The sequence below is a fragment of the Cicer arietinum genome, chromosome 5, assembly GCF_000331145.2.
Source record: "Cicer arietinum cultivar CDC Frontier isolate Library 1 chromosome 5, Cicar.CDCFrontier_v2.0, whole genome shotgun sequence".
Taxonomy (NCBI): Eukaryota; Viridiplantae; Streptophyta; class Magnoliopsida; order Fabales; family Fabaceae; genus Cicer; species Cicer arietinum.
In genome coordinates, this window is record NC_021164.2 from 76,933,247 (window position 1) to 76,955,524 (window position 22,278).

Consider the following 22,278-nt stretch of genomic DNA (forward strand, 5'->3'; position numbering starts at 1 on the left):
ATTATACACAAACTTTTTGTTATTTTATTAATTTAACAAATTTGTGTTTCATATTGTGTCTTTCTTTTATAAAGTCAAAGTTTTAAATTATACACAAACTTTTTGTTATTTTATTAATTTAACAAATTTGTGTTTCATATTGTGTCTTTCTTTTATAAAGTCAAAGTTTTAAATTATACACAAACTTTTTGTTATTTTATTAATTTAACAAATTTGTGTTTCATATTGTGTCTTTCTTTTATAAAGTCAAAGTTTTAAATTATACACAAACTTTTTGTTATTTTATTAATTTAACAAATTTGTGTTTCATATTGTGTCTTTCTTTTATAAAGTCAAAGTTTTAAATTATACACAAACTTTTTGTTAGTAATGACATCGACAAGTTCATTTCAGCAGAACTACCTGATTGTAATTTATATCCAAAACTTGCAAATGTTGTTTCAAGTTTCATGCTACATGGTCCATGTGGATCTTCCAATCCAAAATCTCCGTGCATGAAAGATGGCAAGTGCTCAAAGTATTTTCCAAAGGATTACCAATCTTCAACTATAGTTGACGATGAAGGTTATCCAAAGTACAAGCGACGAGATACTGGTTTGTCCGTTTTGAAAAAAGGAATCAGTTTGGACAATAGGTTTGTAGTTCCATACAATCCACATTTGTTGATGAAATATCAAGCACATGTCAATGTTGAGTATTGCAACAAGGGAAACTCAATAAAGTATTTGTTTAAGTATGTTAATAAAGGACCAGATAGAGCCACAATAGAGATTTCAAACCGAACAGAAAATGGCCAGGTACTTGATGAGATAAAACAATACTATGAGTGCAGGTATTTGGCCCCGTGTGAGGCTGTTTGGAGAACTTTTGAGTATGACATCCATCAAAGGTGGCCTCCTGTTATAAGGCTTTCATTTCACCTTGAAAATGAGCAATCTGTAATGTATTCAGAAAATTATTCAATTCAATCTGTTGTGGCGCGTAATGAAGAACTTGACACAATGTTTTTGGCTTGGTTTGAGGCAAACAAAAAGTATCCTGAAGGAAGAGAATTGACTTATGCTGAATTTCCTACAAGGTTTGTTTATATAAAAAATAGCAAAACATGGCAGCCCAGAAAGCAAGGTAATTCAATTGGAAGACTTACTTATATTCCCCCAGGAGGTGGGGATGTTTATTTTTTGAGACTCCTATTGACAATACAAAAAGGGTGCACAAGTTACAATGATATTAAGAGAGTGGATGGCACAACACATAAAACCTTTAAGGAAGCGTGTTTTGCACTTGGGTTGCTGCAAGATGACAATGAATTTGTGTATGCTATTACTGAAGCAAGTCAGTTGGCCTCTGGACATCAATTGAGGAGATTATTTGTTATATTATTGTTCATGAATTCAATGACAAATCCTTTTGTTGTTTGGGAAGCTACATGGAAACTTTTATGTGATGGAATTTTATACGAAAAAAGGAAAATGTTAAACAACCCAGGTATGCAATTAAATATTAAATACTATATATATTAATTTTGTGTTATTATTATTAATATTTTACAACACTAACTATATGATTAAAATCATTCTCTTTGATTCAGGCCTTCAAATAAGTGACGATGAGTTAAAAAATATTTGTTTGGTTGAGTTGGACAAACTACTTTTCATGAGTGGTAAATCTCTTAAAAGTTTTAAGACCATGCCATGCCCTACCCATTCAAATATGAATCAATTTGAAAATAGGTTCTTGGCTGATGAATTAAACTATGACAAAGATGAGTTAGCTGCAACCCACATCTCATTATTGTCATCCTTAACCGCAGAACAAAGGTCAGTGTATGATCAAATTATTGCTTCTGTGATGACTAATTCGGGAGGGTTTTACTTCTTATATGGATATGGAGGCACAGGAAAAACATTTATCTGGAGAACTTTATCAGCTGCATTGAGATCCCAAGGTTCAATTGTTTTAAATATTGCCTCCAGTGGGATTGCAGCTTTATTATTACCTGGAGGAAAAACAGCTCATTCCGCATTAAAGATTCCTTTGGTTACAACCGAAACATCTACATGTGACATCAAACAACGCACTGATAGAGCTAATCTTATCATACATTCTAAGCTTATTATATGGGATGAAGCTCCAATGCTAAATAAATTATGTGCTGAAGCTGTAGATCGTACTTTTAGAGATATCATGAGGACTGTAGATGAGGCTAACCTACATAAACCATTTGGTGGGAAGGTAGTTGTTTTTGGAGGTGATTTTAGACAAATATTACCTGTTGTTAGAAAAGGTTGTAGGCATGATATAGTGGCAGCTTCAATAAACTCATCTGAATTATGGAAATACTGCAAGGTTTTGACATTATCAAGAAACATGCGTTTAACATCTGCAGAACCCAATGCATATACTAATGACATTAAAGATTTTGCAGATTGGATGCTTGATATTGGAAACGGTAAACATGACTCAAATGAGTTAGGGGAGAGTATTATTAATATTCCTGAAGACTTATTGGTAACAAATTCCCAAAATCCTCTATTATCTCTGTTTGAATTGACATATCCACTGCTTTTACAGAACATAAACAATTTGAAATACTATGAAGAGAGGGCAATACTTGCTCCGACTCATGATACTGTAGATATCGTTAATGATTATATTTTATCATTAATTCCAGAAGAGGAAAAGGAATACATTAGTTCAGACTCAACTGTCCTTTCTGATGAAAATTGTGCTGTGCAGGGAGATTGGTTCACACCAGAATTTTTGAATGACATGAAATGTTCTGGAATTCCAAATCACCGATTAAGATTAAAGATTGGTGTTCCAGTCATGCTTTTGAGGAACATTGATCAAGCTAATGGACTATGTAATGGAACAAGGTTGCTCATAAATGAATTGTGTACAAATATTATTGGAGCAACTGTGATCACGGGAAAAAACATCGGTGATAAGATTTATATACCAAGGATGAATTTGGTTCCATCTGATCCAGCTTTCCCATTTAAATTCCAGAGAAGACAATTTCCATTGTCGTTGTGTTTTGCAATGACCATAAATAAGAGTCAGGGTCAATCTCTTTCTCAAGTTGGTTTGTATTTAAAGCGACCTGTATTTACTCATGGTCAATTCTATGTGGCTATTTCACGAGTAAAGTCTAGGGAAGGATTGAAGATTGTTATTTTAGATGAAGAAGGAAAACTATGTACCGACACCAAAAATGTTGTGTACAAAGAAATTTTCAATAATTTGTAAACATGTATACGACATTCTTTTTACGGTTATATTTGTTTATTGTAAGTTATTTTTTGTATGGAATTGAATTGATGATAAAATTCATATTATGTCTTTAATGTCAATGTCAATAAAATTATGTCTTGAATGTCAATGTTAATTCAAATTTTTATATTATATAACTTTATTATAACAATATATTTATCAATATAGTAATTTGTATCCGTGCGACGCACGGGTTACTCACTAGTTCAATATGAAAGACAGGTTTGTTAATACACAAATAATATAATTTAAAATTTGAATTTACACAAAGAGAATTAAACCACAATCCCACAACTTTAACAACCAAACTCCATGGCTCAGAAATTGAAACAACAAAATCTTTTTTTTTCAGACATCAGAAGAAAGATAAACACAAAATGAATAAGGAATATTTGGTAAAAAAAAGTTAAAAATGATTTGTGTAACATGAATGATATTTACAAAAGAGACGCAAAAAAAGGAGAGGAAGAGAGACAATTGACCGAGAAGGCGAATTAAAAAGCAAAATCTGATGGCACTAAAAGAATTCTTAAAATAAAATAAATTTTTTAATTAAATTAATTTAAAGCGGTGTTGCTAAAGTAGTGTTTAAAAAACAATTACCTTTAAAAAACTGTCAAACATTTTGAATTTCTGGGAATGAAATTGAGTACGGAGAGACTGTGACTAAACTCTCGAACCAATACTATTTTGCAAATTCAAAGGTGTCCGGTTGTTCTATATGCTCTAGAGTTAGACGCAACACCAAGAGAACAAAAGTTGTACACAACTCTCTCACGTCTCAAATCGATAAATAAGAGCTTTTCGCACTGTTGTTTGAATTTTATGACCCTAACGGTATGAAACATGTTAAATTAATAAAATAACAAATAAGTTTGTGTATAATTTAAAATTTGAATTTATAAAACAAAGAGTTAAACCTTGTCATCCATCATCAGTACAATTTCAATCGCATAAAATTTATGTTTGATATTCAGATCAGACAGAAACCATAATTGCACGATTCTAACAACCAAATTCCATGACTATTTTTTGGAGAAATTGAAGTAACAAAATCTGATTTTTTGTCGGACATCGGATAACGATAAACAAAAAAATAAATAACGAATTTTTAAAATAGAAAAAATTAAGAGAAAATTGTGTACAGATGAGATAATAGGAATGATATTTATAAAAGAGACACGGAAAATGAGAGATTATTGAGGATAGATGGTTAACAGATGAAGACGAATTAAAAAAGAAAGTTGGAAAACAATTAGTAAAATAAAATAAATTTTTTTATTAAATTAATTTGAATCTGTGGTTGATAAAGTAGTGTTTAAAAACAATTACTTTAAAAAACTATCAAGTAATAGTGTACTGTATTTTATTTTTAATTCATTCTTTTTATTTTTTAATTAATCGTTAACTTCTCAACGATGCATTATCATGTATAAAGTCATGGTATAATGGAAGTTTTATTTTTTTCTTAAAAAAAAAAAAATCTTTTATTTTTAATTCATTCTTCTTACTTTTTTAACTGACCATTAACTTCTCAACTGTCGCATATTTACCTTCAAAAACTGTTAAGAGTTGTGGTGTATTGTATTTTATTTTTAATTTTTTAATTGGCCACTAAATTCTCAATGCATCACGTATAAATGTCGTGATATAATTGGAAGTTTTATTTTTTTCTTTCTTAATTTTTTATTTTTAATTCATTCTTCCTAATTTTTTAATTGGTCATTAATTTCTTAACAGACGAGATATTATTTCTATTAATACAAACTTGATATATTCCAAACATCTATTTGGCTGACTGCTCTAAAAAAAAAAATAAATACAATTTCAATTTACTAGAAACATTTTTTATCTTAAAAATTTTAACAAATAAACACGTTAATTATTTTATCAATTTTCTTTATAAAAGTAAAAAAAAAAAAAAAACAATAAATGTACTAAAACGAGTTAGCAAACCAACATTTTAATCTTAAAAATGAAAACTAAAAGCTAGGTTCTTTTGGTCTGGTTGCAGATTTTGGGCCATGATGAACGGTCCACGTACGACATTCTTGTTCTCGTAGTAAAAAACCTCCGGGAATAGTTTGAGGTATTTTCCAAGTTTGATCGGGTTGCATTTTGAGGAACATAACAGTAAAAAATTGGCACTTTGAGAACCACATTCCATTTCATCACATCACAATACATAAGATACGTCAATAACTGCAACTGGATACATACAGTATAATAGCCATTGCATTGTGGTATCTTCGATTCGATTTCAGTAATAGGTATTTTTAACCTTTTCTTCAATTGAATTTCGAGTGTCTTATTAGTGTTTGATGAAATGCTTCAATGATCACAATTCATCTTTTCAGGTGAGAAGTTGTTGGATGGAGGTAATTTTAAGGGAGAAAGAAGCAGATGATTGGATTTACAGAGGCGAAGGAGCTGCTAATCTTGTTCTTGCTTACAACGGATCATCCTCCTCATTTGCGAGTTCTTCTTTCTCTTCCTCAGTTATCTCTTTCTCTTTAATTAACCGCATTGTTTTTGAAGCTGAAGAGTGTGTTTTTTTGTGCAGATTGGGAAAGTGATGCGTATCCGAAAGGCTCCAAGGAATGATACACCGACAGTGATTGCAAGCAGCCCTTCTGCTTTGACTGCTCATGAACGTTTGCTTTGGAAAGATGTTGATGAACTCATTTCATCTTCTGACCATGAAATTGCAAGCCAACTATTTGTTCTCCATGTTATGAAGCCATTGCTTGGTTCCGAATATGTTGATGCTGGGGTATGTTTTGTCTCTCAATGACCCATTACCATGATCATGCTCATTTATCCTTCCTTTCAGGATTTATTTCAAACCATGCTCATTTTGATTGTTCTAATGAATATCCAGTCTACATTGTTTTTTTGGCCTTGTGGGATGGTAGATGTCTCTGTTTTAGCTTACTATCTTTGTTATTTATTGATAAATGTTTATTTAGAGGAATGTAATCGCTCATGACAATTTGCTTTCTGTCACAGTCAATTGTGGAGTTTAATAATATACAATTGTACGGTTCATGAATTTTTATAGATACAATCTTGGAACCCCAAACTATGGCCAAACAAAAGTGGATGGATGTGATGACTTAGCTATATTGTAGAATAAGTTTGTTAGCATTCTGTTGTTACTTTGCTACTAATTTTGTTATTGCATATTGGCTATAGCTATATAACCTTGTATTGGCTGATGGAATGATCATGAAATGAAAAATTAGTCTTTTTTTTTCTTTCGTTCAAGAGGCTTCTCTTCCCTCGAAGTAGAGTAAATCCCATTACCTCATTCCTAACATCGATGCCTCCGTTTTAGTTTACTATCTTTGTTACCGATAAATGTGTATTTAGAGGATTACAATTGTTCATGAAACTGTTAAATCATCAACTTACAAGCTTTTACTATATGTGGTATCTGACTTTCTCCTACCCTTAAATACTTTGTTAGATGCATGTCCAAGTCTCGACGGGATTTCTTGAATTGGTTGAAAAGAATGTTATTTGTCAACGTCCTGCTTGGAGAGTTGATACTGCCCAGGTTGACATGCATTGTGACTATGTGCTTCTCATGTCAGATCATTCACTCTTTGCACATGGTATTGAGATGTCTTTCTCTGGACTTGCTTCTCTTGTTTTCAATTTTCACCCAAACTGGGTTTTAAATGCTGGTTCCTGAAACTCTGCATTTGTTAAAATTTGAAAGATTGTCTGAACCTTTAAAAGGGGTTCTGCTTCAGTTAAACCTTTATATGGGTTTCTGATTCAGTTCAAATTATATTATCCTCCCCCCTTGTGCCCATAAAATTGTGGAATGTGCTGTTGCTATACTCCTTATTTTACTTTCTTTCAATTGACATATTTTTGCGCAGAAATAATGGATCTGGAGAAGTGAGAGAAGGTAGTTTTTAATCTTATTTACAGGACAGAATGAATGATTGGAGTATTTTACTCCCATAAGAGTGTCTGAACCTTTAAAAGGAGTTCTGCTTCAGTTCAACCTTTATATGGGTTTCTGATTCAGTTCAAATTATATTATCCTCCCCCCTTGTGCCCATAAAATTGTGGAATGTGCTGTTGCTATACTCCTTATTTTACTTTCTTTCAATTGACATATTTTTGCGCAGAAATAATGGATCTGGAGAAGTGAGAGAAGGTAGTTTTTAATCTTATTTACAGGACAGAATGAATGATTGGAGTATTTTACTCCCATTGAATTGGAGTCCCAACATGCTCGATAGGTAGTGTTTTGCAAACTTTTAGTAAGAGAAAAATAAAAATGCAGGGAGTTAAAAATACTTTAGGGGGGAATGCAACATGCTATTAATAATTTTAAGTATTCTATCAAGTTTCTTAATCTGACTCTGGCAAAAAGGCCCTAATTTATATCCCGCCGTCTTTCATTTTGGATGTTGTCCCTGCTAATAGTATCTAATAAACACATGAATTAAATTTTCTAACTGCATAACATCAGCAAAAAAATTGAAAGTTCTGTTCCAACCCTCCTGTTTCGTTTCAGGTAATCTTGGATCTAGCCTCTGCATATCTGTTGAGATAAAGGTATGTTCTCCACAATGTCATACATTAATAGCACATCTTACTTTTGAAATCCATTCCGACAATGACCTAGTTTAAGCTTTGAAATTTTAAATTAATTATCAAACTTGTTTCCCATTACCTCTTGTTTGCTTGCTTGTAACATCTTATCATAAGTATTATTTTTGAACAAGCAGCCCAAATGCGGATTTCTTCCTGTTTCAAACTTCATATCTGAAGAAACTTCTATCAAAAAGAGTGTAACTCGCTTTGAAATGCACCAAGCCTTGAAATTGCATCAAGGAGAGGTACTCCGACCACAATTTAACTTTTGCTGCTGCATATTGCTTACTTGTTCTGGCTGTCATGGATACAAATACAATCCATTGTTTTGTTCATGCATGTTATTACTATTTCACTCCAATACACTGTTCCTTTTAAACTTGAATTTGTGATCTATTTTTCCAATATCTTTGCAGATATCGTTGCTAAGTGAGTATAATCCACTCGATTTGTTCTCTGGATCAAAGGAAAAAATTCATAAAGCTATCAAGGATCTATTTACTACACCTCAAAACAATTTCCGTGTCTTTATGAATGGGTCTCTCATATTTGGTGGATTGGGAGGTGGCGCAGAAGATACAAATTTTTGTATTGCAAAAGCCTTTGAAGTTGCACTTAAGTCTATCATTCAGTCTGATGATGGTTTATGTACAGAGAACTTCCTCACTCTTGTTACTGAGGCCGCCCATAAATCAGGAGTCCTTGATCGGCTCCTGGAGGTTCAGAAGCTTGATAATGTTGACATAGAAGGAGCCATCCATGCATATTATGATATTACTCATCAACAGTGCATGGTCTGTTCAGAGTTGAATGAAGATCAAAGGAAAATATATACCCCTTTGCATTCTGCTTCATTGGATGAAAGCTTGACAATTGTAAAGGACTACCTGATAGCAGCAACTGCAAAAGACTGCAGTCTGATGATATGTTTTAGACCAAGTAAAGAGGAGGAATCTGGATCTGTATGCAATAATGTATATCTTGAGTCAACTAAGCAAACATTTGATTTCAAGGTAGGCAGTGCTTTAAATTCTTAATATTTTATTTAAATTTTTCGCAAAGGTAGACGAGAGCATAGGATGATTGGTTTGCTTCAGCTTCTGCATGTATATTTAGACTGCATATGCCAAAAAGGATGTTGATTTTCAAAAGCCATTGTCCTTTAGGTTGTGAATGGTCATTCAAAATTTTGTTTGCTGGAAATGATAAAATCTTTTATGATCTGTATTTCAATAAAAAAAGTCTTATATATATAGTGTGGGGATCCGTTGACTCCAGAAGTAGTTTTGTAATGAGTTACTCCGCTTAATAACTTAATATCAACGACAAATTTCACCAATTCAATTGCCAAATTAAAAGTTCTTAATGAGTAGATCAACTCCATGAAATTTTATAAAATTTTAAAACTATTTGATACTTCATTAAATAATTTCAAATGAACGTATAATAAGCTTTAAAAAGTATAAGTAAATATCGGTGGCTAGATTACATAGCTACAAATTTCGGATTTATATAAAACTGTGTGTGCTTGATCATTAACATATTATGTTAATAATCAACTGTTGAATTAGTAAAATTCATCGTTTATATTGAGTTATTAAGAGGAGTAAGTCAGAGTTACTCTTGGAGTCAACAGATCCCCATCTATATATATAGGTTTAAATTAGAAATGGTTTTAAGCGCCCAAAAACAGAGTTGGAGGTTATAAGGAGCCGGAGCTGAGAAAATAGAGAAGGAAAAAGAGTAAAAACATGTTTTAAAGCTTTAGTGAACCAATAACAGAGATTAAGGATATAATCCTCATGCCAAGGGTTTCACTTCACCTTTTATAATTGAGCTACAACTCTGTTTGCAGTACCAGCAAATCTGAATACCTCTCTTACTATCTAACTACTTTTATTATTATTATTATTATTATTATTATTGGTATTATTATTAATATATTTTTTTTTACTGAACATGTTCTTGTGATTTCTTCTTTCAAGAAGCAATGAAACCAAAAGCCATAGCATTTCCAATTTGTCAAAATTTTTTTTTTTTATTATGTTTTATTTATCTATAAAACAAAATAACAGCTGTAATGCTCATTACATTTTATGTCTTACTTTACCTGCAATTTTATTTGTATTAGGTGTATTTTATTGACCTGGATTTGAAGAGAATGAGTAAAATGGAAGAATATTATGAATTAGACAAGAAGATAGTAAGCTGCTACAGTGAAATGCTCAAAATGGATCAAGGAAGAAATGAAGTCCCAAACTTGCAAGAATCTTAATTGCATATTGAGGTCTAATAAACTCTGGTTATCGATGGCACTGGAGGAAGATTGTGTCCGTAAGTACGTGAAATTTGATCAATAGTTTATCTATTCCTTCTACTGTTGCCTCCCCAAACATATGACAGCTCAGATCTGGTTTTTCCTTTGGTCAGCCTAGTTTGGCCGTGGCTTGACTGATGATGCATCCTGTGCCATACAATGAGCTTACAAGCTGTTACAAGGTTTTTCCTTTCTCTCTCTCTTCCGCCAAGGCATACACTAGGAGTTTTTACAGGACAAAACTTAGGTGTATTTCCTCAGGGGCTCTTCATATGGTTCATAACTAAACCAACCATGATTTCCTCAATTTCATAATTTTCTCAAAGTTTGTTGTAACCATAAAAGGTGTATTTTAAGTTTAAGAACCATACGAAAAATATCTAAGGAAATGCACATAAGTTTTTTTTATTTTTTTACTATCATGAACTCAAGTAGTACAAAAGGGATATGTGGGTTGGTTTTGCAGAAGTAGATCTTGATATTAATGAAGATTGTATTTTGGTATTACTGAATAGTATGTATTTTGGTAAAAAAGGGACAATCTTTTACTACTTGAATTCTAGTGTTACTACATAGATTCAACTAGTAATACAAAATGGCTGTCATTATTTTTTCTAATATCATCTTAGTGAGTAAGAAGTATGTGTTTTTGGTAATATTTTTGGTGAATAGCGTTGGGTGCATGTAGCGTTGATCTGATTATCAATTTATCATATGTAGAGGTTGTAATGGTGAACAGATATTGGGCATTATCTGACTTGCATTGTTTAATTGTCTATTAGCACTGTCACTCCATTTAGTTTTCAGCCAAAGATCTAATTGGAACATGTTGAATTGGGTAGTATAGATGAAATCTTAGAGAAATTAATTTATCTTAGGAAATTTTGGTTCTTGTTTCTTCTTGTGCTTGTTTTCTGGCATTATAGTTTTAGATTTCCTATTCGTCTAATTTTTCATATTCTTGACTCGTGCACTACTTGTCTACTTCCACTTTATGGCACTCTTTTATTAAGGGAGAAGTATTATGATGTCACTTCTAAATTCATTCTATCCTAACACCGACAAGCTTCTGTACTATTTGGTGTTCATTCATTTTGATTCTCTGCTTTTGGTTGGAAATATTTACTTAACTGATGGACTTGTGTATTGCAGAGACTCTGGCATCAGCAAACTGTGCTGTTCAAGATGCAGGCAAAAGGCGACCAAATTATTTGCAGTTTTACAAAGGTGTGAATATTGGAGATAATCGGCAGAGATGCTATTCTTCATAATCCAAGAAAGAGATACGATGTTATGATATGCTATTACTGAATATGTCTGTTCCATTATATATACTCGGTGCCATTTTGTACCATTATCCATCTGTCAAGCAAAAAAATGTATATGTTCTGCGATAGTATTTTTGTTTTATTTATTCTAATGATTTCATGGATCCATTTATAAGTTAAAAATTGTGTGGATATTATATTAGTCAATACCCAAACACATTCAAATGAAGAACTTTGTATTGGAAACAGACATCCAGAACCTTTATTTACTGTAATTTATACATTATTATACATGTCAATTTATTCTCCTGAGACACATGCATGCAAGGAGAGAGAGAGAGAGAGCCACCGTCCCTTTACCAGCACTGCATTATAAACAGAGTGAATACATGTTAAAGAGTTCCCGTGCACAGGATGATAACTAGCATTTGATTTTTCTTTTTTATATATACAAACTAGACAAGATGCATTAACCTCTGACTTGCCTTGAATTTGCTTTTTTTCTGACTGTCTGTGTATGCCAAAAGTTCTTCTTGTCTTATTAAAGCCTCATACAAAGCCTGTTTAGAAAGTTGAAAACGATAGTTAACAATTATACAGAACAAATGGTTGAACAATCGAGCGAACTAATAATATAATATACACTTAAAGAAACCCCTTAGCAATGACAGGAAAACGTTCCACATGATACATAATTTGATAGCAAATAAAATACAGTTACCTTCTTGGTAGCAATGAGCTCTGCTTCCAATGCATCCACACGACAAACTGCAGCATTCAGCAGCTCCTCTTTCTCACGTGGCATCACATTCACTTTTGACTGAAGCATCTCAACTTTTTCTTCAAGCTCATCAAGGCGTCTTAAGGTAGAAGATGGGGAGAGGTTTGTCTTCGTAAATCCGGTAGCAAGTTCCTCCTTTTTTATTCCCTTTGTCGCACGAAATGCTATTGAACGAGCAAAAGCAAAAAGGGCAAAGATGAAACCAGCTGTAGCAGTCATGGTTACCATAAGCAGATTATCTGCATCGACTCCATAAAAATTCCATAAGTATTGCTATCAAGTTAAGCATAAACAAGATCTTTGACATCCAATCAACATGTCAGTAATGGGTTACAAATTCATTTTGCAAATTTATACACATATTTTTCCTAAATATCCCAATCTATAGTGTAAACTTATTCTAACCTTTTGAGCCAAATGAGTTTTGTGGTGTAACTGATGTTGTTTGCTTCTCCTTCAATCCAACATCAACAGTCTTGTCGACCATGGGAACACACTCATCATACTCAGAGAAACTGCCACCATGACCTGCCTTATCAACAAACTTTGCCTGGATGAACATAAAAACATTTATATTTATTTGTTGCGACATTTTTGCTTTTCTGTAAGTTGTGATCAATGTATAATCACTTGCCTCTTCTTTGACAGGAGTCAATATAGGGTTCATAGAATTTCCACTTGCTTTGGGAGAGGTGATATCTTCAGCTTCAGATCCTGATTCTCCAGTAGATGTATAGCCGTTTCTTATCTGTGCTCCCAAAAACCAAAATTCAAAGGATGATATATGTGATAATGATTACATCTCATCATACAATGTCTGAGATAGTGCTGGAAAACTTACCATTGGATAAGATGTTTTATCGCACTCAATCACCCTCCCCTTGTCCTTGGAAACTGTTACTATTTGTCTAGAACGTTGCACTTTACCACTAAGAACCATCTGCATGCACACAACTATTCTAGTTGAGTCGCAGTAAAATGCAAAACAGAACTGAAAGCCAGGCTAAAATTCAGTAACAGAGTCCTATGATTACATAATAAGCTGAAAACCTTTAAGATGTTTTGGTCTTGCCATGGCCCTTTATCAGATCTCATACAGCCGCCATGATCTACACAAGTGCAACTACCGCCTAGAAATTCTGGCAGCTCACTGAGAATTTATAGCTGGTTAGATTATTTCATACAACAATACAAGTTAATTATGAATTAATGGCAAGAACAGAACTAAATGTAGAGTTACCTCACATCAATTATCTCAAGTAATTTACTTTGGAACTTGTTTCCAAGAACCTAATGGAACATTCAAGTTTCAATTAACCGTATAGTAGTATTGAAACAAACAATAAAAATACAGAAGGTTATTACATCAACGGAATCTTATAAAAATCTGAAACAAACAATAACTGAAGTAAGGAATACATACATGAATCTTTGAAGTAGTTTTGGGATCAAGAAATGTTTTCACTGTGTTCCAGAGAAGCTTAAAACCAGGACCACCATTGATGATAAACATTTGGCAAAGTGTCTGCGCAGTGTCATTTATAGATCATAAATTAGAAACACTACAAATGATTAGAAAATTGAGATGCCAAAAATGCAATGATTAAGGAGCTTCTCAATTGAAATAAGTTTATAGAGAAGTTAGATAAAAAATAGATTTATAGAAAAAAAATTCAATTTCAATTTTAATTTATATGGGAAGCAACTATTAACCATATTCTTTTATATATATATATATTTTTTTTCATAAGCTCTTGTGGAAATGTTTATCCAAACTTTCTTATTCTGCATACTTCAGGATAGTAATCATTATCAATCTTCTGCATCTGGATGATGAGTTCTCTTGCAGACTTGGTAAAGTTTTTGAAACCCTAGAAATCAAAGGGAAGAATAGTAAATATAAACACTAGTCCTGACAAATTTCAAGTTAAAATGGTGTCTGAATCAGTTGCCATTTAGTCTTTCAACTTACCACTCCTTGAACATCCAAAATTGTTGTACTTGAATCTATGTGTCGCTTAGCAGCTATAGAGCAAGCTGGAAATTTGACAGTAAATGCTTTCTCAAAACCCTGAACATGGTATCTCAAGTATCTTTCCATTGTAGTTACTTGCATAAGCCTATTGGGATCAACTTTCCCTAGCCTCTCAATATAAACAGGTCTTCCTTCTTTATCCACACCATGATAACCATGTGGATAATACTTGTGGACTTCTTGCAACTCCTTGAAATCAAAATCCTATAGAGTAAAACCATAGTATATATAGTATGAACACCAAATTCGAAAGAGGAAAAAAAGAAAAGCTAATCATTTTAGACTATAAAATTAAAGGAAATGCTAACAACTGCTTTGGGGCACTTGTTAAAAATATAAATATAAAAAGAAAAAAAAATGTTGGAAATTTTGTAATTCATATTTTGAAATTGTAAAAAGTGATATTTTTTCCTCAAAACTTGTTAGCATCACCCTAAAATCAAACATGTTACTACCAACATTACATTAGTCCAATGTAATTAGATTCACATTCCTCAAACAAGGAAAAAATGTAGTTGGAGAGGGAAACCTTACTAACAGTGGTTAGTTAGATTCCTTGACAGATACGGCGAAATTGGTAAATACTTCGCATCAATATAATAGTTAAAAAAAATACAATTTACCAAAAAAGAGCAACCAAATAAAATACTTGGTATATTATTGAATTAGATTGTTCACCTCAATAATTGTATCTGTACCATAGTCTTTTCTCCATTGGATCATGTTGGCCCACATGAGCTTTGCTTTCTCAATATCAAACTTCCTTGCTTTCAAGAATCTACAACAGATTTGTTATATAAATTTAGTTCTAAACTATACAATAAGGGGAACAAACCATATCCACATTCCACTTGTCATCTGCAATGTCAACTATAAATATGCAAAGAGACATACAATTTATTTGTATTGATTTATTTGAGTTTACCTATAAATATAATCACTTGTAAAACTATTTGAGAAATATTATAAAAACAATTTATGACATGGTCTATTTTCAGCTTATTTCCATAAGTTCTCCAAAATAATTTATGAAAATAATTAATAGTTTATATAAAAATTATTTGACTTTATTTTATGTTTTGTTATAAAAATAATTTATATATAGACACTAGTGTGTAATACATCTTTCTATCATGGACATTGAACATACATAACTAGTAAGGAATAAGGGGTGTAACCTTAATAACATATGATAGTCATCATGTATTGGAGGAAGCAAGTTATCTAATACAAGTTTGTGTCGAAATGCATCGACTGCATGAAGCTCCTCAACTTGTCGAACATCTTCAATGGAGAGGGAATTGCTCCTACTCCCACTTTTACTGCTTCTTTTCTTCTTAAGAGAATGCCTCAATTTGCAAGATGCATTTATTGCTTTCTTTTTAAGACTTCCCATTTTTTTCCACTTATCATCCTCTGAATTGTCTCTTCTTTCATCGTTGCCTAATCAAATAGTGTTTCAAAGGTGTCATTCATTCATTCAACTAAACTCAGCCCAATCAAATTGGACCTTCTTAAAAAAAGAATGTTGAAACAAATCTTTAACCCAAAAAAGAAAACATTTAGATGACAACAATAAGTACCTCAATGGGTATAAATCAATGAAAAATGAATAAAAAATATAAACCAAGAATAAGAAAGGATAGAGGTTACTACTCACAATCGGACATGTCAAGATAATGGTTAATGAAAATTCAAGTAGGTAGTGAAACTTGAGGAAGCAGAGGCAAAGCAAAATTAATAATTCTTTTAAGTGCTATTGATATTTTTTTTTTGGGTGAAGGATACATGAGTAGGGTAAATCATCTAATACATGCATGTAGCAGACACAAGAGGGTGTCGGCAAAAGACAAATTTATTGCAAAGGGTGATAATGTTGATACTACAAAATGTTCTGGTATTATCATCATATATTTTTAATAATTCATATGGATGCTTCACCTTCACCTCATAATCACACTATATTTTTTTGGACTAACTCACAATCACACTCTAAAAAAGAAAAAATCTGTTTGAGTTTGGATTCTGGACCCGTTGCCAATTTGCCACCTTGTGCTCCTGTGGCCCACTATTTATTAGTTAGTTGACTAGCATTGGCTGGAAATCACATCCATCTTCCCCTGCCTTTCGTCGACCTCTGTTTTTTTAAATAATAATAATAATTATTATAGAGAATTAGTATCGTAAATAATTGGTCCAGTAGTTATGTTATTTGTTTCATCAAAATTAATTAGTAACATGAAATGCATTATAATGTTTTTTATATAGATATAAAATAGTCGACATATTTCCCTAAAATAGGGAGTATTTATCTATTTTTTATAATTAAATAAATAAATTTAAATATAAAATAAAAAATAATAATAATAATGCTTGAAACCTTTTATTGTAAAAAATCCAAAATTTAATCTAGCAAAGAAAAAAAAACTAAAACTTTATTTAATTGAATAATAAATCAAATATTTAATGTTTAATTTTTATGAATATTGAGATCATTCAATATTGAAATTTTTATGAATATTGAAACTCATTAAATTTAGTGAATCAAATTTATTGAAATTCATTACAGATGTGAGATATTAAAATAGACATGTTACTTTGTGGGAAAAAACATGAACATGCAATGAATCAAAATACTCCATTATTCTTAATTAAATTTATTAGTGCAACTTAAATGATTAAAATTTGAGACAGTATTTGATATGTTAAAAACTTTATCATACCGTGAATTTCATCACTAAACTAAAAAATGAAATTTATTACAAGTAAATGATAATCAAATTTAAGTATGATATTTTTAATATTTTGTTTGCTTACCGTATTATAACCAAATTATATGGTTGAGTATTTTGATAACTATTTTATTATAAACTATATTTAAAAATCACTTGAAAATTTAACGACAATCAACGACATTTCTCAAAAATCAAAAGTGTAAAGTTAATAAGTTACTATCTTTACAACAAAATGATAGTCAATTCGACCAATTGAATTTTAAAAAACACTCTCATTTTATTTTTATAAAATTCACAACAATCAAATTAGAATAATAATTAAGTTACACTTCCAATAAATATCATTTATCATTGTTAAAATTTCAAATGACTAGACTACTTAGAGTTTAAGGTAACCCAATATTCATTCTTCTATCATCCACTTCCACTTCCTCCCACTAAAAGATCCTTCTTCGGGTCCACAAGATGACCCAAATTTTATCTGAAGTCGCCATAGAATCATTAGATGTTGTGACTTTGAATTTATTCATCTATGCTAATCATCACCTTTGACAAAATCCTTTTACATTAAGTATATTAAACTTAACTAAGGACCAAAAATAAAATCATTTGAAAAAGTTCTTCTGTGATCATTCTAATTGTGCACTTTCTACATGTAAGTCTCCAAAAAAACACCAGCGGAAAAAACAGGGAATGAATCATCATGTATTGTACAAAGAACCATTGAACGGAAAAAGCACCAGCGAAAGTTCTATTTGTCATTTCATTGTTTTATTTTTAATCACAGAAAATATTTATTTTTAATCATGCATTGTACAAGAATTTGTTTAAACTCTCACAACACAACACAACCATCAGCAACATGCTGCATCCAATGGAACAACCAGAATTCATATTAAATTATTAACAGTTCGTGAGGACTTAAACTAGTAGTGGAAAAGCACATTAGAGTTCTAATGACACATTATTTTTTATATATATACAGATATTCACAAACATATTAACATAAGGGACAAAGCGAAAGATATGACAGACAGGTATGTGCTCTTCCAATTCCCATCGACCTTCTAATGCTGGATTTATATATACAATTTAGAGTGTCCAGGATCTGCAACAGAACAATGAACTCAACATAAATAATAAATATGTAATGTTGTCAACCGAAAGAAGACACAGAAAGAGAACCAAAGAAGGTTGAGGTGAAGTAACTGAATGACAGTAACATCAAACATTGTCAATTTTTCATATGAAATAAGCTCATTACCTGTTATTTGCTTTTTTTTCTGCCCTAAATTGATTAAGTCTGTCCCTCCACAAGGCTGGAGTTGCATCAGAAACACAAGACATAAAAATAGTAACATTAGAAGTACAATTTATATTGTAGTCCATAAGAAATGTAATCTTGTGAAACTTACATCCCAATTTAAAGGATGTACCAAAGAAAAACAACTTAACTACATAACTGAATTAGGATTTACAGAACATGATAAGCTTCAGAAAGACAGGAAAATAAGAATAAAAATGAAACCTATAAGCATCTAGCCACACATCTGCTGATGATTGGTATAATAGTTTAAGTGACCTTAAGATATTCCTGGTTTCATATACCTATTAATGCTGGGGAATATGTTAAACAACCAATTTGTTTGATTTCAACTAATGATACTAAATAAACTTTGTAAAGGGAATGGAAGTGGCCAAAATACAAGTTGACTGTTTAAATACTGCATCAAATTAGTGCTGTAGACTAGAGTGAAAATCAATCATGATTAGCAGGCACTATCGACATACATGACATTCAAATAACTTATGTTGTACACCAATCATCATGCATATTACAAAGAAACAAAAAAGTTCCAAGATCAAATACAAAAATAAGGTAAAGAAATAAAAAGAAACAAAACAATTACCAACTAAGCTAAAGAAGTAACAAGAAACAAAACAATTACCCGCGTCTTGATAGCGCTCTTCTACAACAGCTTTCAACATGTTGTGCAAAAGATTGAACTCCTTGGTTTCAACACAAGGCTTACCATTTGGTCTGCAAATATGCCATTTTTATTTTAGTTAATACTAGTTTTTCAAAATGGAAAAAGTGCTAGTAATGAAACAGATTCCAAGATTTCTTTCTTGAAAAAAATAAAAGAATGTCCAGAACAGAGTTCATGAATAGTACACTACACAATTCAGTACTGCCATAAAATGTGTCTTCAAAAACCTACCGATCCAATTCAGTAAATAATGGGCCATCTGAACCAGGGGACTGTGTTGACAGTTTGCCTGATTCAATTACTCTCATTCCGTCACTGTATGCCAAATACTTGTTGACTTGTATAGGCACCTACAATGTTGGTGGACTAGTTAAATCTCTGATAAACAAGTTTCGTTTAACTAATAAACTTAATTGAAATTCGATCCAAAACTTCCAGGTTCCATTTGTAACATTGAATCCAAAGCATATGAATCCTGGTTGAACAGAATTATATTTTTTTCCCCAGGGGACAAATCAGCAACCACCAAGCAAAGCAATAGGAGAATGCAGTATGCTACATTTGATGATGTATTTAAATGACTCAGTTCTCATTAATTCATTACCTTGCATCTAACAGCAATGTTGATAGCATCTGAAGGTCGAAGGTCAAAGCTGATACATTCTGACTCATTTCCAACCTATACCACAAGTCATACTGTCAGACAAAACTTCAGGGTAATATTTTTGTATGATTTGGTGAAAGATATAGCTGAGAAAAATATGCCTCCTGAACCCTCTTAGTAATTTCAGGGATAGGAAAGTATGAAGCTTGCCTTGGAAAGATATAGCTGAGCAAAGTATGCCTCCTGAACTCTCTTAGTAACTCTCACAGCTCTGACCTGCATGGGAAATAAATTTTATCATTTGATTATTGATATTAAGGAAGACAACAATACAATCAAGATTAGGAGTATGTAATAGCAAAGAGATCGAAGTAATCATACTTCATAACCCATCTTGTCAATCATCTCTTTTACAACTTGATATAAAGTAGGTCTAGCCTGATACAGCAACCAACCAGATAGTTAGTTGTATGGTAAATGGGGATATGTTATAGAAAAACAAAAATCATTTTTGGATCTAAATACTACTAGCGTGATGGATTTTAATTGAAAATAGAAGACATACTATTTGAACATTGCGCATTGCTGCCATTAACAAGACACTTGGCATCTCCACTACAAAATGAACCACAGTTACATTGATAGATATATATAATCACCAAAATCAGATATAGGATGCAAGAGACATATAATGCAATACAATACAATACAATACATAATAAGGGAGTAAGAGACATACAAACAATTATGGGGAGAAGTAGACCAGTCCCATCTTCCATCTTCAACACAATTGCAGGATGTGGTGCATAATCCGGAAGAAGTCCTCCATGAGGGTTATTATGGACACATCTCAAGTGTCTACCATCCCTCATTTTGATCACGAACCCATCTGCTCCACTCTTCACCTCAACTATACAAAAAAAGAATCATAAAGATTCTATTTTCACAGACATAAAAAGATAATAAACAATACACTATACAATTATGGACCCAGGTTCCCTGCATTTAGAAAACCACCGATCCCCACATTTACATGAATGAATTGATTTCGGTCATCAATTTAAGATTAGTCAACTCAAATTACATCTTCTCTAAATAATCTTCACTGTTAATTTGAGATCAGAAAATCAAGATCAATAAACATGTCGTGTGTGGAATCCAAATCCATACAGTGATATTGATCACACCAATTACTAATTCAGACAGTATAATCATAATTCATAATCAATAAAATATTTTTTTTTAGTAGCTAAACAAAGCCTATGTATATATATATACCTGCTTCAAGAATACTAGAGTTAACATAATCTTCATCATTTTCATTAAAATTATCTGCCATGCTCCCACTACCATTTGAGGATGAGTTGAAACTGCAATTCACAGTCTTACACTTTCTCATATTTATATGGCAAGAAAGGGAAGTTGTCTTTAATTTGGTACTACCAGTGAACCCCCAAAATTCAATTCTACTACACCCCCCACCGTTGATTGGTCCAATCATCGACATCAAAGGAACACTGCATGATCCTGCTGCTACTTTAGCAAAAACAGCTGGTCCTTTAACACAAGCCATTAAAACCTAAACCAAAAATTGACCTTTTTTTCAAATTAGTGTATTATAAATCAATAATAATTTAGATCATAGAAATTGAATTAACTAGGAACCTAAAACGCACCTTAAAGAATCAATCACCGATCTCGTTATTTTTGCTAGTGATTTAGGTAATGGAATAAGTTGGGTGTATTAATTTTATTATTGGTGCATAATAGTAATAAGAATAGATCGTGTTGAAATTAAAACGAGGGGAGAGATCTGGAAATGAAAAGAAGGAAGGGTGAATGAAAAAGAGGATAAGAGATTCTTTTTTATTTGTTTGGGTAAGCAAAAGATATTTATGAAATTCATGTAAGTTAGGATCAACCGTTCTTCCACCGCAAGCATCATCATCAATTAAGATAGATCATAAAATGAAATCACTATTCTACCCCTCTGCTTTTTAATTCTTCATCTTCTAGATGACATTGACCTATTAATTAATTAGTTTAAATGTACTATTACTCTTTCTTTAACTTTATTTCTTCTGACTCTTTCACAAAATTACTCCAGTGCATTCATATGGTCCTAAATATTACATTTGTGTTGTTTTTTCTTTTTGACTTTTTACATTTTTTTCTTAAAATACATAAAAGGTAGCAATAATTATTGTAAATTTAATTAAAATATATTAAAATATTTTACACAATCAACAAATTACAGCAACTTATATATATAGTGTCAGGTATAATTATAGTTGAAGTCATTAATTGATAGTATATAAATTTTTTATAATAATTAATTATAATTTTAATTCATTTTTTGTAATCTACGATCTATTTTTTGTATAAACTTTATTTTTCTCTTAAAAAGGAGAGATGTGATGATTTCATACATAAATTAAATATTATTATCATACCTAATCAAACATCCAAAATTTGTGGAAATATCCAATATAATAAATGGGATTGAGAAATCAAAGAAACCATACTTTCTATGGTATAAAAATATTATCACTATATTTGTGAGTATATTGTTACAATTTTTTTAAAAAAAATAACAACTTTTCAAAAAAAAATATTTATTTATTACACCTTCTAAAAAAGTAAAATTTACAAAA

At 31.7% G+C, this 22,278-nt stretch overlaps 4 protein-coding genes across 9 annotated transcripts; 2 read left to right on the forward strand and 2 right to left on the reverse strand.

Moving 5' to 3' along the window:
- Positions 1-353: 353 nt before the first annotated feature.
- On the forward strand, positions 354-3,409 carry LOC101510714 (uncharacterized; the record flags this gene model as incomplete). The annotated part of the gene is made up of 2 exons (XM_004501065.3): positions 354-1,488; positions 1,592-3,409. Coding segments are annotated over 2 exons (2,796 nt in total), but the record flags the coding sequence as incomplete, so codon positions are not given.
- Positions 3,410-5,243: 1,834 nt separating this feature from the next.
- Positions 5,244-11,743, forward strand: LOC101495995 (inositol-pentakisphosphate 2-kinase-like). 4 transcript variants are annotated; one of them, XM_004500933.4, is made up of 10 exons: positions 5,244-5,546; positions 5,634-5,750; positions 5,840-6,049; positions 6,746-6,893; positions 7,814-7,854; positions 8,028-8,138; positions 8,310-8,906; positions 10,025-10,231; positions 10,324-10,392; positions 11,363-11,743. In XM_004500933.4, exons 2-8 carry the CDS (start codon positions 5,649-5,651, stop codon positions 10,166-10,168), a joined length of 1,353 nt encoding a protein of 450 aa, XP_004500990.1. In that variant the 5' UTR covers positions 5,244-5,546; positions 5,634-5,648; the 3' UTR covers positions 10,169-10,231; positions 10,324-10,392; positions 11,363-11,743. The 4 variants fall into 4 exon arrangements, with proteins under 4 accessions (XP_004500990.1, XP_012571463.1, XP_004500991.1 ...); XM_012716009.3 differs by having other exon boundaries at positions 10,025-10,227; XM_004500934.4 differs by having other exon boundaries at positions 5,634-5,754; positions 10,025-10,392.
- LOC101496547 (phosphatidylinositol/phosphatidylcholine transfer protein SFH6-like) lies at positions 11,698-16,312 on the reverse strand. Of its 2 annotated transcripts, none has more exons than XM_073369211.1 (14): positions 15,955-16,312; positions 15,473-15,737; positions 14,973-15,072; positions 14,232-14,498; positions 14,053-14,130; positions 13,683-13,784; positions 13,500-13,549; positions 13,310-13,409; positions 13,101-13,199; positions 12,894-13,007; positions 12,665-12,809; positions 12,200-12,498; positions 11,953-12,038; positions 11,698-11,843 (listed from the first exon to the last, which is right to left on the reverse strand). In XM_073369211.1, exons 1-14 carry the CDS (start codon positions 15,962-15,964, stop codon positions 11,774-11,776), a joined length of 1,785 nt encoding a protein of 594 aa, XP_073225312.1. In that variant the 5' UTR covers positions 15,965-16,312; the 3' UTR covers positions 11,698-11,773. The 2 variants fall into 2 exon arrangements, with proteins under 2 accessions (XP_073225312.1, XP_004500992.1); XM_004500935.4 differs by having other exon boundaries at positions 11,964-12,038; positions 15,955-16,310.
- Positions 16,313-17,899: 1,587 nt separating this feature from the next.
- Positions 17,900-21,559, reverse strand: LOC101497091 (bifunctional nuclease 1). 2 transcript variants are annotated; one of them, XM_004500938.4, is made up of 11 exons: positions 21,301-21,559; positions 20,903-21,203; positions 20,364-20,534; positions 20,190-20,239; positions 20,006-20,062; positions 19,835-19,900; positions 19,625-19,699; positions 19,252-19,370; positions 18,979-19,070; positions 18,294-18,348; positions 17,900-18,137 (listed from the first exon to the last, which is right to left on the reverse strand). In XM_004500938.4, exons 2-11 carry the CDS (start codon positions 21,195-21,197, stop codon positions 18,122-18,124), a joined length of 996 nt encoding a protein of 331 aa, XP_004500995.1. In that variant the 5' UTR covers positions 21,198-21,203; positions 21,301-21,559; the 3' UTR covers positions 17,900-18,121. The 2 variants fall into 2 exon arrangements, with proteins under 2 accessions (XP_004500995.1, XP_012571464.1); XM_012716010.3 differs by having other exon boundaries at positions 20,903-21,220; positions 21,301-21,553.
- Between the last annotated feature and the right edge of the window lie 719 nt (positions 21,560-22,278).

What these genes read in the sequence shown, in the direction of transcription:
- LOC101495995 (XM_012716008.3), top strand. Translation starts at nt 5,649, where the DNA reads ATGGAGGTAATTTTAAGGGAGAAAGAAGCAGATGATTGGATTTACAGA. An exon ending in ACGGATCATCCTCCTCATTT is followed by an intron (nt 5,751 to 5,839) that starts GCGAGTTCTTCT and finishes TTTTTTGTGCAG; the next exon opens with ATTGGGAAAGTGATGCGTAT. An exon ending in TCATTCACTCTTTGCACATG is followed by an intron (nt 6,894 to 7,813) that starts GTATTGAGATGT and finishes GTTTCGTTTCAG; the next exon opens with GTAATCTTGGATCTAGCCTC.
- LOC101496547 (XM_073369211.1), bottom strand. An exon ending in ATAATGATTACTATCCTGAA is followed by an intron (nt 13,785 to 14,052) that starts GTATGCAGAATA and finishes GACACTGCGCAG; the next exon opens with ACACTTTGCCAAATGTTTAT. An exon ending in ATAAAACATCTTATCCAATG is followed by an intron (nt 13,008 to 13,100) that starts GTAAGTTTTCCA and finishes TTGGGAGCACAG; the next exon opens with ATAAGAAACGGCTATACATC.
- LOC101497091 (XM_004500938.4), bottom strand. Translation starts at nt 21,197, where the DNA reads ATGGCTTGTGTTAAAGGACCAGCTGTTTTTGCTAAAGTAGCAGCAGGA. An exon ending in TTGACAAGATGGGTTATGAA is followed by an intron (nt 19,901 to 20,005) that starts GTATGATTACTT and finishes TTTCCCATGCAG; the next exon opens with GTCAGAGCTGTGAGAGTTAC. An exon ending in AGAGCGCTATCAAGACGCGG is followed by an intron (nt 18,349 to 18,978) that starts GTAATTGTTTTG and finishes ATGCAACTCCAG; the next exon opens with CCTTGTGGAGGGACAGACTT.